The sequence below is a fragment of the Triplophysa dalaica genome, chromosome 11 (assembly GCF_015846415.1).
Source record: "Triplophysa dalaica isolate WHDGS20190420 chromosome 11, ASM1584641v1, whole genome shotgun sequence".
In the NCBI taxonomy this organism is placed as follows: Eukaryota; Metazoa; Chordata; class Actinopteri; order Cypriniformes; family Nemacheilidae; genus Triplophysa; species Triplophysa dalaica.
The window spans coordinates 3,446,532-3,462,141 of NC_079552.1; the positions used below are offsets into that span (position 1 = coordinate 3,446,532).

Consider the following 15,610-nt stretch of genomic DNA (forward strand, 5'->3'; position numbering starts at 1 on the left):
GTAAGTGTGTTTGTAATGTGACTGTATCTTTTATCACTGCAACATTTCATCATTTTTATCAAAAGGTCGACATGCATATTGCAATGTTTGCTTTAGCATTAACATGTTCTAAAAATGAACCAGATGGAGGTCAATCATTCTGTTTTGTTGTGAGGTAATGGTTGTGTGCAGGATGAGTTGTGACCCTAATGGCTGCATATTAACAAATGCAAAAGTGTGATGAGTTTTGCCACTTGTTTGAATTTATTTTACATAAGTGCTCAAAACATCATTACAGAGTTTTCTTTAAATAAATTTGTTGATAAATCTTCAGATATCTTCTGAATAGTGGATTACTGCACAATTTATATTTTGATTCTCCCTTCAGTAATATTTTCTGGCTGCGTGTGAGTTTTTGATGGCCTCTGACCTACAGCATGTCCAGTCAACACATATGTTCAGATCTGTGTGTGATTCATTTCCAGGTCAGGTCACGCATGTGTTTACAGTTAAAGATTGACCAGCACTGAGAATTATTAACCCCAATTACTGAAATGGCGGAAATATCCACTATCAAACTATCTCCTGGAAACGTTTATGTTAAGCAAGATTAGATTGTTCTCTTAAGCAATGCGAGAAAACAAACAGGTTTTGCCTTGTGCTTCTGTGTGTATGCGCGCGCTCGCGCGTGCTGGCTGAGATGTGCGTATTCTCTTCCAACCAGACAGACAGCGAAAGTTGAAGCCTCTGTCGTGCGATGTGACGGGCAAATGTCGATGAAAGGATTATAACACAGGGAACCAAGCGAAACGGCACTTTAGGGCGGTAAGTCGACTTTAAATACATGTGTGTACGATTCCTTTCGTCACTACATCCCACAATGTGTAATTTACACGAGTTTAACACCAGTTTGCGAAACTTTGAAGAGCTTCAGGAGTCACGACGCAACAATGTAACAGCAGCGCGTCAATCGGAAGAGAAACTGATACATTGTTAAACCTTTTAAACATTGATTTATGTTTATATTATTGCTGGAGGAGGTGTTGGTGGGTTTAGTCGATAAATGTTGCTCTTTATATTTTGCGTGACACACCCAGATGTTGTTGAAGCAGATGTGATGAATCCGATACATTCAGATTGATTTTCACTGCATGTTCAAACAAAACAGATGCGTTTTCATATGATTTTCAATAGCAGCTTAAAGTATTGAACGTGGTGTGTTTGAGGTTTCAGAACGGATTCATTCCCTTCATATTAGACGCGATGGTTATTTAATCTTAAAGAAAGACGCAATTACTCACTTGTTAGTTTTTGGTCTGTTTTGGTTAGTCTCTAAAAATATAACTTCGATTATTACGTGTTTTATGTGTGTGAATATACATTTTGGGAAGTCAAAGTTGTGCAACAAAAAGTACTTTGCCTGCTCACAAATACAGTATTAATGGTTAACATCATGAGACTTACTTTATGTGTTGTGTATTGAGGTTCCAATAGGATTTAATGGTGTTCTTTTGGTGGCAGTATGACAGATGACATCCCACCAATAGAACCAAACAGATTACCAGTAGAGTACCACAGTGATCATTATAGTTTCATTAAAACCACTAAAGCTCCCATTATAATCATTCAATCCATTAGAATTGCTGTGATGATTTCTATCGTTCATTGAACGCATGGTTGTGATCCTTAATATGTGTAAGTAAATAATTGCATATATTTTCTAAATAAGATTATCTAGGTCTGTAAAATCTGCTTTCTCACATTTTTCTTTCTATTGGTTCCCACATGTCTGCTTAAAAAACATGTGGTTGCCCTCATGTGGAATAGATTTGTCATTGACTTCAGTTGTTTAACTCTGACTCCATTGGTTCAGGTGGAAAAATGGCTCATCGGTCGCAATGCTCCTCTGCCGGGGACAACCCCCTGGACCCCAACTACCTGCCACCTCATTACCGCGAGGAGTACCGTTTGGCTATTGATGCCCTGGTTGATGGTGACCTGGAGGGCTACTATGGATTTCTACAGGAAGCAAATGTGGTCAGTTTCTTATCACAGACAGAGATCGACTATATCAAATGCATGGTGCGGGCTCCGCACCGGACAGCTCAGTCAAATAGGAGATACATGGCTGAAGATGGAGATAGCTCTTCAGACACTTACTGGCCGGTTCATTCGGACCTTGACGCTCCATGCCTGGACTTAGGCTGGCCACAGCAGTTTGGATTTGTTGGACCCACAGAGGTTACTACGCTGGTTAACCCGCCCGATCCTGAGATGCCAAGTATTAAAGTGCAAGTCCGGAGAATGATCAAGAACGCACAACAAGTAGGTTATTTGGTTTGTTTTGTCAAGTACTATACTGACCATCACAATCTATTTTGTCTACTTGTTTAACTATGAATAAATACAATACAATACAAAAAAGTGCACAATATGTTTCAAATGGCCCAAAGGTGCTCAATATGTCATCAAATTCCTAATGTCTGTATTTTCTGTCCACATAAGTAAAAGGTGTGATCATGAAAAATTATATTACTCAGTCATACACTAATATGTACAGTAATGCCTTTAATCCATGACCTATCGTGATTCATATCATGTCTAACCCTAATGTACATGTCTATAATGTATTGCTTTTGTATTTTCTTGCTTCAGGTTATTGCTGTGGTGATGGATATGTTTACAGATGTTGATATCTTCGCCGATATTCTGAATGCAGCAATGCGTGGTGTGACTGTTTACATTCTTCTTGATGAACTGAATGCGCACCATTTTGTTTCAATGGTGAACAACTGTAGGGTGAATCTGGATGAGATAAAAGTTAGTACTTTTCATATGTATAATGTGATTAGATGTGATAAATTCAAAACATATCATCAGTTAAGCCAAGGGTTTTTAAAAATGTACAAATCTAGCAGGGTCCAGGAAAGAAAACCTATTCTTTGTTTGGAAATTTGTAGCTCCTTGCTAATTATTTCTGACTCAACACCTGGCACATTAACATGTTAATTAAAACACTTCAACAACATCAATCAACCTTTATTGTGTTATGCAATGAATGTTTTATTGGTAAATGAGAGCACTTGTTATAGTGTCTTGGTCAAAACCTGGAATGAAAGTCTCTTACAAGAAAAATGCAATTATATAGTCCTATTTGTTTTGAGCCATTTGATACACAACTGCAGAGGTGACAGGACTCTAGTATTTCATTATAAGAAGGTTGTTATTTTTATTTTATTTCAAATGAGTTTAAAATATTTTTTTACTTGCAGTTTATGCGAGTAAGAACTGTCCCTGGCACTACATATTTCTGCCACACAGGGAAAACTTTAAAAGGTCAGATGATGGATCGCTTCTTACTGGTGGATTGCAGGGCTGTTTTAACTGGAAACTACAGGTAGATGTATATTTTTCCTTTTACCTTTTTGTACTATACCAAACCTTTAAAACTTCAAAGTTTTACAAAGGTGTTTAGTAGCTGTGTAGATTTTTTTAACCCTCATGTTCTGTAGGGATTTGCTTTACTTCTTGTTGTTTGGGTCACAGTTTAATCATTCAATAATAAATAACATAGAAGATAAAATAACATCGTCAAAGTGGCCATCAGAAACATTACAATTAAGTTTAAACACATTTCTGAAAGTTTTTATGTTATATGGAAAAAAAATAAACCCAACATCAAAATAAAAAATAACAATATGAAAGATACGATACATACAGTATATATATATATATATATATATATTTGTTATGTTTTTTCACAAGTTTTCAAAGATCTGGGCTCATGTTGACCCCAACAGAACTTGAGGCTTAATCTAAACTATTGTCATAAAATGTATGTTATTTAAAACATTTTCCTACTGTGCGTTGCAGCTTCATGTGGTCTTTCGAGAAGATACATCGTTGCCTAGCACATCTGTTTCTCGGACAGCTTGTGACCACCTTTGATGAAGAGTTTCGGATTCTGTATGCCCACTCCGAGCCGTTAGATGTCGAAAAAGTTTTGGAAAATATGTCACACAACATCAATATACATGAAGGCAATCTCAACATGGAAAAGACCCACATGTTCAACAGAGAATTTCCAAATATGCTCCCCGAAAGGGCTCGTCATTACCCAGAGGACCTTATGAATGTGGGCGACAAAATGTTACCCTACAAGAACATTGAACCCATCACCCGTCCATTTCGAGAGGGCCATCCATTAATGGAGCACGGAAGACAAATGAGAGGACAAATGGAAATGTCTGGCTCCAAAAGGCATGGCTATCCAGATGTACCCGACTACGGATATATGCCCCCTCAAAACCAGCCAACAATGAGAGGCAAACAATTCACGAAGGGAGTAGTGCCCAAAGGCGGCCACTGTGCAAGGGAACCCGGTTTTTACCAGGGAGGTGGATTACAGCCTGATTATGACATATATAGTGGATTTAGAGGACAAGGCCAGCACATAGATCAGTTTTCAGGGCCTGACTACCCTCATGAGGTAAATGAGGCTGTACCACCAGGAGCGTATGACCATGTCCAAAGATACCTGCAGTCCCAGTCTCCTAAGGAAGATGGACACGGTGCCAGGAATTTACTTTCACCTGCGCAGCCTAATCCCAGAAGACACAGCATGGGTCAGTCTTACGCCTGTCAGACCTCCCCGACACAACCAAACCTACCAGACCAGAAACAGTTCATCAACGCAAACCGCAAACCACAAGATGTAAGCCAGAAACAAGGCCTGCGGGATTGGAGGATCAGCTCATACCTCAGTGCATTTGATGATGGAGAAGATATGGATTTTCCTCAACTTGAAGGATCAGACTTGTCTGATAACGTTCCATGTTTTGTGCCTGAAGGGCCTGGTGGCCCCATGGGAGGCGAAATAAGAACAGGAAACATTGAGTTCAACAGAATGATGCCTCCATCTAGGAACAATCCACCTTTTATTCAGATTCGGAACAGTTCTCCTCCACCTCTAAATTTAGTCTACCACCCACCAGATTTAGTTGAAAATATGAAAATACCAATACGAATAAAAACACCGACAACTTCAGAGTCATCTTGCACCACCGAAGGCGACAAAGTGGAGGAGACGGTAGTTAAAAAATCAAAGGAGATAAACCCGTTTGGCGAAGAGTTTCTCAGGAGCAAACCAACCCGCACTGTCCAGAGAAGTTCCAGACTGAGACACTCGCTGATATTCAGTTCAAATCTGGAGTTGAATACAGCGGAAGATTCAAAGGATTTGGATGAGGCTTCAAAACTCACAGCTCGTGTATCACAAATCATGGATAAAAGGTGGTCTACCCCTAGAGAGCCATTTCAGTGGAGCAGTTTTGTAAGGTCGGCAACCATTGATGATCAAATCATTGAGTCTGCACGCTCTGAGGCTTCACTCAACAAAATTGGTGTTGATTTTGATGTCAGTAAGGACAATAAATCTCAGGATCCTCTGCAAGGGAAAAAAACTCCAGAAACCATACAATCAACAGCTCTTGAAGAGAAAAGCAAAAGAGATGAGGCTGAAGTATGGCAAAGATCATTCGTAGATATGAATGACCCAGACAGTAGATTTAGATATTTCAAAGATTTAGCAGCAAAACGTAAAGCTGAACATGCAGCAGCCAAAGCTTCTCAAAGCAATCCTGAAAATGCGCAGAAGAAATCTGAGAAACCTTCAACAAGTGATGGTGGGAAAAAAACAGCTGTCACAACACACACGATACAAGATCCCAAATGTCAGGAATCTAGCGAAGACATCTTGCATAGCGCCACAGATGCTGAAAAAATTAGATTTAAGCAAAAGCTTGCTGAAGACTCTTCCCAAAAAGACACCGCTCCGACTTTAAACACGTCTGTGGAGACAAGCACACAATCACAGAAATGTAAACAAAAGACGATATGTAATTTGCCTGGAAAGTCTTCACAACCTGTTATAAATTCACCTTCAAAACCAAGCTCAAGAAAAGTTGAGGCGCTCTCAGGGCCTGCTACATTTGAGACCGGTTCCTCACAAAATCAAGTGGATTCAGATGGATTAAATACTGCTTCATCAGAAACCACGCTCAACCAGTTTCACATTCCAAAAGAGACAGGATCCTCCTGTGAGACTCCAGCTGTAAATTTGTCACAGTCAAAGTGTTTGTCACCATTAAACATCACTCCAAAGGAATCCAGCCAAACACCTGCACAGACGTCACCCCATATGTCTAACACAATCTCTAATCCTGTAGCTGCAGATTCCAAACTCATGAAAGGTGAACAAACCCAAAAACATTCTGCAATAAAGACAGATTCTTCCCAACAGCCCTCTACAACAGAAAATGAGCAAAAACCCCATGTACCAGGGCCTTTACAACACCCAGCCCCAATGAAGACTGACTCTTCCCAACACCCCCCTAAAACAGAAACAGACTCTTCCCATCAGCCCCCTGCACCAGGAAGTGCATCTACACAAAATCTTGCAACAACCGAGACAGACTCCTCCCAAAAGCCTATTGTAATGAAAGCAGACTCCTCCCAGCAACTCTCTGGAACTCCTCAAAAACAGACTACAATGGAGGGAGAGCCAACAACAGCAGAAAGTAAATCTTTTCAACACCCCGCTGGAAAAGATGCAAACTCTTTCCAGCAGTCCACCGGAACTGAAAACAAACATGCACAATCGACTGCAACAGAGCCAGACTCTTCCCAACTCCCCAATGCATTAGAGGTGCAGTCTTCCAAGATTCCCAATGTAAGAGAAAATGAACATGCCAAGAAAACCATTGCAATGGAGACCGAAGCTTTACAACCGCCACCTGCAATAAGAAATGAACATGCACAGGAGATGTCTGTAACTAAAACAGAAGCTTCGCAAAAACAACCTCCTGCAACAGAAGATGAACATGCACTGAAGCCCATTGCAATGGAGACAGAATTCTTGCTACCACCGACTGCAACACAAGATGAACATGCACCTAAACCTAATGCAGCTGAGACAGAGTTTGTGCAACACCCCAGTGCTACAGAAAATAAACAAGCCCAAGAAACCATTGCTACGGAGACAGAATCTTTGCAACCGTCGCCTGCAACAGAAAATGCACATGCACAGGAGATGTCTGTAACTAAAACAGAAGGTTTGCCACAACCTCCTGGAACAGAAGATGAACATGTACTGAAGCCCATTGCAATGGAGACAGAAGCCTTGCTACCACTGACTGCAACACAAGATGGACATGCACCACAACCTAATGCAGCTGAGACAGAATCTGTCCAACAACCCCATGCAACAGAAGATAAACATGGACAAAAGACATTAGCAACTGAGACAGAATCTGTGCAAAAATTGCATGTAACAGAAAATGAACAAGACCAAAAGACAACTACAATGAAGGTAGACTTTTGTCAACAGCCTACTGGGTTAGCTGCAAACTCTTCTACTGCACCAGTAAAACATTCCCCAAATCCCACCAGAACTGAGGTTGAACCTTTCCTAGAGCCTACATTACCAGACACTTCTCAACATCCCACAAATGCTGTAAGTGAATCTTCGCAACAGCACACTGCAACAGGGACAGATGTTTCACAACAGCCCTTTGTAACAGAAAATGAACTTGCCCAAAAACCAACTGAGACTTCCCAACAGCCAACTGCATTAACTCAGAACTCCAAAATCCCAACTGAAACAGAAACTGAACCTGCCCAGAATCACACTACAATTGAGGGAGGATCTTTACAACACCCCCTGGCAACAGAAAATGAACCTACCCAAAAAGATGCTGCAACGGAGGGAGATCCTTCCCAACATTCTACTACAACAGACTATCCTAAACAGCCCGCCGCATTAGGCATGCAATCTTCCAAAATTCTCACAGCAACAGAAAATGAACATGTACAAAACCCTTACGCAACTGAGGCTGAATCTCTCCAAAACCTTCCTGCAAAAGAGTCAAACTCTTCCAAACAGCCCACTAAAAGTGAAAGTGAGCTCATCCAAGAATTAACCTCAGAGCAGGCGGATTGTTTCCAGCAGTCAACAATGATAGGAGCAGACTCCTGCCAAAAGTCTACTCCAACAGAGGCAGATGTTTCTCAACAAGTTTTTACGGAAGAAACCCAGTCCTCTGAATCATCTGTTGGAAAAGATGTAGGCTCTTTCCAAGATCCTTCTACATTGGGAGAGGAATCTTCTCAACACCTCACTACAACTAAACACGAACCATCCCGACAACCCACTGAAACAGACTCTTTTAAAGAGCCAACTGAAACACTACACGACTCCCAGAATCCCACTGAAACAGACACAGATTCATCCCATAAGCCAACTGAAACAGATGACTCCATCTCAACAGAATGTGAATCCATCCCACACCCTACTGAGATAAAGTGTGTGCCTGCATCCCCCTCCACATTAAAAGTCACGCTGTCTCCTCAGACCATCTCCTTTGGTGACACCATCCCAGCAGATAGTCACAAATTGTTCCAGACAGGCTCAGTGAGAACATCAACAATAGAAACTAACACGGATCAAAATATATTGATCACCACGGTGTGCACTATACAAAGTGAAGCCAAATCCCCTGAACACTGTCACGCAGACAATGAATCAAAGGTTGTCTTGCCAACTATCACTTCATTACAAGAAACCAGTTCAGCTACTTCTGAACTGAAAGATGATGACGTTTGTCAAGACTTTGGCAACCAAGGATCCATCTCGACTACTAACATTACTCCAGAGAACAACGGCTTATCTCAAAGTATCATCATCACAGACAGTTTCTCAGCTGAACACATATCTGAAAATCCATGTCCACAGACTGATGACGGCAAGATGGAACTAAATTCCTCCCTGGAGCAAACACAGACCAAACCATCTGAAGCTCCTGCGGTAAAAGATGCAGATAATCCTGTTAGTCTCAGTTCAGTCGCGATGAGCTCAAATGAGCTTCATGATTCAACGGAGCCTGACACAACTCAACAATCTGTTACATTATCTATACTGGAATCTGGTTCTTTGAATGATCCAAAACCTGAGGATGAGCATCACAAGAATGAGGAGCAACCTTCAGATGGGTCTGAGATGGCTAAAGTTTCTATAACAACTGAAACCAACCAAACAACACCAGAAAACTGTGTAAGCAACCTAGCAGAGGTGTCTGAAAAATCAGAAAGTACTGTGATACCAGAAAGTGCAGAAAATGCAAAGAGTCAGTCAGCTTTAACAGAAAATCCCAAACCCATTCCATCTGCCCATCAGTCGTCTACTGCAAACGTTATCTCATGTAGCAACCTTAGAGATGACACTAAAGTCCTTTTAGAGCAAATTTCAGCCAAGAACCAAAGAACCAAACTGACTCCTGCTTCAGCCAATGAGGAGAAAGAGGGCGGGGTTAAATCTGAAGGACAACAGCTGTCAAGTTTTTCAGGAAGACCCTGGTCGTCCAAGGCTTCAGCAGAAGATAAGGAAATTTTGCTGCAAAAGATGGAGAAGATGAGGAAGGAGAGAAAAGTCTACAGCCGTTTTCAGGTAATTTTTAGATTTTGCTGTGATTTCTAGGTGTCTGTTTTTTATTCTGATTTAATAAATAACATTTTCCTTTATTTATTTTATTAGTTTTTTTTTAAGTCCAAAGAGCTCTTACAGAATTATTATAATATTATTATATATATTTTACTTATATTTTAAATTAGCTTTATTTGTACATTTTTCCAGGTTTTTTATTGTTATTAATTAATTAAAATTTTCATCAATTTTGTATCATGCTTTTGTCATTTGATTATTTATTTGTTTATTTTTATGTTGCTATATACATTTAATTACATTTATTTTTTATTTGTTTATTATCAGTATTTTAGTGCCTTCAACTTATTTTTGGTTTAGTTTTTCCATAAATGTTGAGGCCAATATTTGATTAAATAGAAATGTTTTCAAAGTTTGACTTTAAGTAAACAAAAATAACCTTTCTGAACAAGAAAGACAATCTGGAGTGTCTCCACAGGCAGTTACATACATTTATTATAGACATAAAACATTGAATTCTTCATTCTTTTGTGTCAAGCTCCATTTCTTCCCGTAGCTTAAAAATGAAATTGTTTTTAGCCATTCCTAAGGGAATTCATACCCATGTGTGGAGCTCGATATAAAGAAGTGTTTTAATTACTCAAGCAAATATATGTTTGTGTGTTTTCACAGACCTCTTAATCTGGAATTTAAACCATTTGGAAGAGCGACTGAAATACTGGACAAGCAGAGGGAAGGAATATTGACTTATTTTTCCTCCAATCTTACCTCATAGCTGTGAACCTGCACAAACTTGTGTCAAAGTATTTTCTAATGTGTTACAACAAATAGTGCTACCTGCAAGACTTAACATGAAGACTGTTGAGTGCTCCTGCGTCAGTCCTGAACTAATGATCAGATCATTTATAGACATGTAGGGGCCTACTGTGTGACAGAAAACAGGAAAACAACCCCCGTATACCTGCTGGATAAGGTTTTGATAGGGCAAATATTTCCTATGTATATATCTTTGTGATATCCCATCTGGATGATCTGACAAATTTGTTTAACAAACAAGAGCAAGGAAGAAATACAAAATGTGTGAACGGTTAGAGAACAGTAAAGGAAGTAGCACTTCATTTTGAATTCGAGTGATATTCTTCTGTAAAATATTGGGTGGATTTTTGTTTAAAAAAGCTATTTATACCCTTAAAGAAATTATTTTATACTTTCAAATCCTTTTCTATGTAGAATTCTAGACAATTCTAATAAAATTGTTCTCACAACGACTTAATAGAGGATTTTATGAATAGAAGATGAATAGAGATATTTTAAATAACAAAAACAAACTTGTTTGTAAATACCATTGAGTGTATTATGTTTGTCTTTAATAATGATTTGAAAGAAGAGCATCTTGTTTGGTCATTGAAACAGTAAGATATCAGATTTTCTTAATCGCATATGAAGATAATTGTCTAAAAAACTACCACTCATGTACGGTTTCCAAACGATATATGTTTAAATCACATTCAAAATAAAGGATGGTCTGTTACACTGACAAAAAAATAAAAATGATTTTTTTACACAAACATATAAGGCAACTATTATCATCTTGACATTTGTTGGGAAATTTAATCTTCAGAATGTCTTTTGTTGACACTGCAGTTTTTACCCTTTGGCACCGTTATGGATATTTTGTGTTGGACCAAAGAATGACTTCAGAAATGGGGCTTATGAACTTAATTCAACCATACAGCAGTCAAATAATATTAATGTTATGTTTCAACATGGCAAAATATTGTGTGGTGGGTAACACCCTTGCTTTAAGCGAGTCTTTTCAAGCCTTTCCTTTGGCGCTTATACTTGACATCATTGATCTTACATGAGCTGCTCAGTCACGCTGCGGAAAAATGAATCATGCCGTCAAGCTTAAATTTTGCTTCGCTAATACTTACAAAACTTCATATTTTTAGGAGTTGATATTTAAGGCCATGTTACAAAATAGGAAAAAGAAAATGAATAGCATGTGTGATGTCACCAGAAAAACAGTGAGACCTTTGTCTGCACTTGGACTTTAATAAGACTGTGGCTAGTGATCAGTTAATCTCTGGCTTTTCTCCTCACAAATCTGAATGTGTTCCCCTTAAGAACACTGTCGTAGAGAACTGGACGTGAAGACTGTAGCCATGACGAACATTTTCAAGAAAGTTTATCACATTTCTGCTTTCTTTTGGTACGCTTTTATTATTCAGTGCATTTATGCAAAAGGAGAAACAGATCTGCCACCAGGATTGTTCGTCTACGGTGGACCCTGGAAATATCTCACTTTCTTAAATCTGGTAAAATGCGTCCCATGTGAAATCTATGAAGACCTCAGATGTGTTGAATTGCAACTTTGTTGTTCTGTTGAACACCTGACCTGTGTTTGTTTCCTAGGTTCTACAGATGGTGTTTTTTGGATTGGGATCCCTCAATGACCTTCAGCCTGTGGGTAAAGATTCCAAAAAATCATCTCTCAGTCTGTGCAAGGACCTGCTCTTTTCTGTCTTTGTGTTTCCAGTTGGGGTGGTAAGTTTGTGTTTTTCTGTGGCTTTTTTAAACTTTTCAACCTGCTACACCTCGATACATCACAGTCTTTAAGAGAATGAGATATGACAGTCTTCTAGATTATAAATCATCATACAGCTGTTTAACAATGTGAACATTAGTTTATTTTTTAAACCCATTTGGAGCACATAATGAATGGTTAATAACTGGACTGAATGTTGATTTATGTGAAAATATATTATGCTGCCCTCTACTGGTAGTCACTGATATGACACATTTTTTAAAGAATGTTGTTATTAAAAATGTTTAACATAATAATAATAACAAAAATAATTGAATAATTATTCATTTTTAGTTTGTAGTTCTATTGTTTTGGTTGATTTATACCTACGATCGGCAGCTGGTTTATCCTGCTTCATTGGACACCATCTTCCCATCATGGCTGAATCATGCTATGGTTTGTCTTATAATACAATTTATTATAAATTCACATATTCACTTTTAAAACGACTAATAACAGACGTATTTGTGTTTTGTTTTTAGCATACTGGTGTTCTTCCAATCTTGTTAGGTGAGATCTTACTGGAGCCACACTACTACCCTAAAACAAAACACGGTTTATCTGCTTTGGGACTCGTTGGTCTTGCTTACCTAGGATGGTTAGTTTGTTATATTATGGAATTAAAAATACAGAATTGTGTGTTGTCGGTGAGACCTACATGTACTGTAATATTGTATATTTTTGTTTAATTGGTCGGGCTTTATACACACTTGAAGTCTTACACCTGTTGTTGTTGTTTTTCTATTTATTTTCTTTAGGGTGATTTGGGTGTATCAGACTGTGGGAGTCTGGGTTTATCCAATACTGGGGATGTTTAGCAGCGCAGGCTTGACTGTTTTCTTTTTTCACAACATGCTTGTGGTGTCACTGCTGTACTTACTGGGACAAACTTTAAACCAAAAAGTTTGGGGTGAGCAGACTATATTTTCTAATCAGACATACTGTATGTTTATGTTCTGAACTATTTCATTGTATATTTGTGAGAAGTACTGTAAATCTCTGAAAAATATGAGTAATTCACTAATGCTGAACAAATGAATGTTTTCTCTTTTATTTCTACAGGGAGAGATCACCCAGGCATTAACAGGACATGATGCATTACAAAACATATTCCACGTGCACGTTCCTTTTACATGTTTCTGTATCGGTCCTACTTCTGCTGACATATGCAGTATGTGAAATTAAAATGTGTATCTGTGATGGAAACAGGTGGTCAATGTAAAACATCTCTATACATGTTTAACTAACAAATATAAGGTTGATGTGTTATATACTCACATGACAGTCATGTTATACAATGAAAAAGTACATTCATCGTTTAGGTTAACAAGTGACAGTAAAGAGTTGGCTTCTGTCGTTTGTTTATACACAGCAAAATCTTGCTAAAATAATTTCAGAAAAATCCTATTTTATTCTAAATTCTAAAAAACATGTTACTTAAGTACATTTACTATTTATTTAGGCATGTAGCGGATGCTTTTATCCAAAGTGAATTGCAAAAGTGAAGAAAACAACAAAGATGTTTATACTAATAATATGAGAAATGCTTTTTTTGATATTGAGTGAGCCTCAAGTGTTCAGAGAATGAGAGAAAGACAACTTAAGTTTCTTGAATATTGTTTGGGAAGCAGATGAAAGTAAACTAAAAAGAAAGCGTCTTCTTTTGCTTTCCACATTTCCATGAAGAGTCAATAAGATTTCATAAATTAGTATTGTGAACAATTTGGTGTGTGTCACACATTAACATTTTCTGATTGCTCGAAAAAAATCCTACTTCAACTACTTTTCTTTTATTTATTTTATTTATCAAGGCTTATAAGCTGTTTCAAGACAAAACTGGTGTTGTTGTTTTACTGAGAGAATGTGAAAGAGAAAGTGTGTTTTCTGCATTCTAACAGTGGGTGTGCACTATAAAATGTTCCAGCTATTTTCCTTTTGAATCATTTATTATCTTTTTACATGATTGATCTACTAACATGATTCAATAAAGTTCTGTGACGAAGGGTTGCGCATTTTAAACAAGTCTATGAATTTGGAAATTTACATGAAAGTCATGTAATACAATAAAGAATTACATTAACAGATGACAGTAAGGCGTTTTGTTCAGGAAAACATACATATATAAATATACATATATACATATACAGCATGACTTATATTTAAACAAAACTAAGAAACAGGTGAACTTTGAAGAAATTGTGTCCAGCATTAAGCTCAGCAAAAGACTGAGAACATAAGAGACAAATGAAAGCTGTGATTGAAACTCAGATTTTCCCATCCAATGTTAATTTTGGATCTCTTCCTAAATACAAGCATGTAAGAACATTATTGTGGTGTTAAAAAATAAATATGAACTTTTAAGCAATATCCGAAGTCTGAATTTGAACAGTTTTCAGTTTCTGCAAATAGATGCTTATAAAAACAACAACATTTTATTTAGAATTTAGTACAAATTTGGTCAATTCATGTGCTTAATACCTTAACACATAAAAAGTACATTCAGAACAATTCTAGAGTCTCTCGCTCTCCCTATTAAAATAACACATTGACCATGATTTAAGAACTATATGTTTTATTAGTAGCATATTGTCTATGCATTCTCGTTTGGTGATGTATTCATGTATGCATACTTTTAATAAAAAAACATTTTATTATTTCTGATGTAAACATTATGAACATACAGGTAATTCATAGCCCTGTGATGCTACTCTAGACCCTTATATACTCTTGATCATAAAATATGCTTATGTACTGTACACTGTAATAAACCTTGTTACAAAGCCTCATTTCCTCTTTGTCCATTCCAGCAGTGATTTTAAGAACAGATGATTAAGATGTGTGGATCATCACTGCATGCAGATTAGGACACAAAACCTGAGCAATTCATCATGATTTAAATGGGTTCATATCACCACAATAACCAGTAAACGAGAGCAATTGTTCCCCTTGTTTTCTTCGATCTTATCTCCATGTGATATTATTCTGTATTCTTCTGAATGACACGACTCCTCTCAAGATTTAGATCCTCTCAGATCTCTGTATTCTTTAATATGATGCAGAGTGTTTGGATCTGCATCCACCAGGCCAACAGTAAGCAGTTTGACAACAAGATGAAGCTCCTTTGCATTCATTTTCCACTGTATGAAAATAAACAGTAGATGTATTAATATGCATTTATTTCATTTCAGATCTTCAAGATAAAGATAATTCATACTCTAGAGTCTAGATATTTTACCTTTTTGTTGAACAAGGTTTTATCAGTGGTATTGCCACCTCTGGGGTTTTTCTATGTCATAAAAATGAGTCATTTAGCATAATTAAAACAGAAGATTTAATGCATAAATAAGCAAGATTGAGATGTTTGTCTTCCTTTCTGAACTTTTTATGTACAAACATAAACCACACAAACTGGTAATTTACTTCTGAAATGAGCGTGAACTCCCTCTCTCCACCTGCTTTTGTTATAAATCCTTCTCTAAAACGTCTTCTATGCACAATAGATGTAATAGCCAGAATAATCGTTATTTGTTGCTAACTTTTAGAACCAG

General features: G+C 37.6%; 2 protein-coding genes across 2 annotated transcripts; both read left to right on the forward strand.

Moving 5' to 3' along the window:
* Positions 1 to 575: 575 nt before the first annotated feature.
* On the forward strand, positions 576 to 11,568 carry fam83ha (family with sequence similarity 83 member Ha). Its single transcript, XM_056760508.1, has 6 exons — positions 576 to 804; positions 1,853 to 2,304; positions 2,635 to 2,799; positions 3,252 to 3,376; positions 3,853 to 9,481; positions 10,148 to 11,568. Exons 2-6 carry the CDS (start codon positions 1,861 to 1,863, stop codon positions 10,154 to 10,156), a joined length of 6,372 nt encoding a protein of 2,123 aa, XP_056616486.1. The 5' UTR covers positions 576 to 804; positions 1,853 to 1,860; the 3' UTR covers positions 10,157 to 11,568.
* A 72-nt stretch (positions 11,569 to 11,640) lies between these two features.
* LOC130431468 (androgen-dependent TFPI-regulating protein) lies at positions 11,641 to 14,147 on the forward strand. The gene is made up of 6 exons (XM_056760509.1): positions 11,641 to 11,793; positions 11,891 to 12,022; positions 12,357 to 12,458; positions 12,545 to 12,660; positions 12,821 to 12,972; positions 13,125 to 14,147. The coding sequence occupies exons 1-6, from the start codon at positions 11,641 to 11,643 to the stop codon at positions 13,154 to 13,156; spliced, it is 687 nt and encodes a 228-aa protein (XP_056616487.1). The 3' UTR covers positions 13,157 to 14,147.
* Positions 14,148 to 15,610: the final 1,463 nt, after the last annotated feature.

Bases quoted from the DNA above. Each gene is read 5' to 3' on its own strand.
- fam83ha (XM_056760508.1), top strand. From the start codon at position 1,861: ATGGCTCATCGGTCGCAATGCTCCTCTGCCGGGGACAACCCCCTGGAC. The intron at 2,305-2,634 runs GTAGGTTATTTG...TTCTTGCTTCAG, and splicing joins TGATCAAGAACGCACAACAA to GTTATTGCTGTGGTGATGGA. The intron at 3,377-3,852 runs GTAGATGTATAT...TGTGCGTTGCAG, and splicing joins GTTTTAACTGGAAACTACAG to CTTCATGTGGTCTTTCGAGA.
- LOC130431468 (XM_056760509.1), top strand. From the start codon at position 11,641: ATGACGAACATTTTCAAGAAAGTTTATCACATTTCTGCTTTCTTTTGG. The intron at 11,794-11,890 runs GTAAAATGCGTC...TTTGTTTCCTAG, and splicing joins ATCTCACTTTCTTAAATCTG to GTTCTACAGATGGTGTTTTT. The intron at 12,023-12,356 runs GTAAGTTTGTGT...ATTCATTTTTAG, and splicing joins TTGTGTTTCCAGTTGGGGTG to TTTGTAGTTCTATTGTTTTG.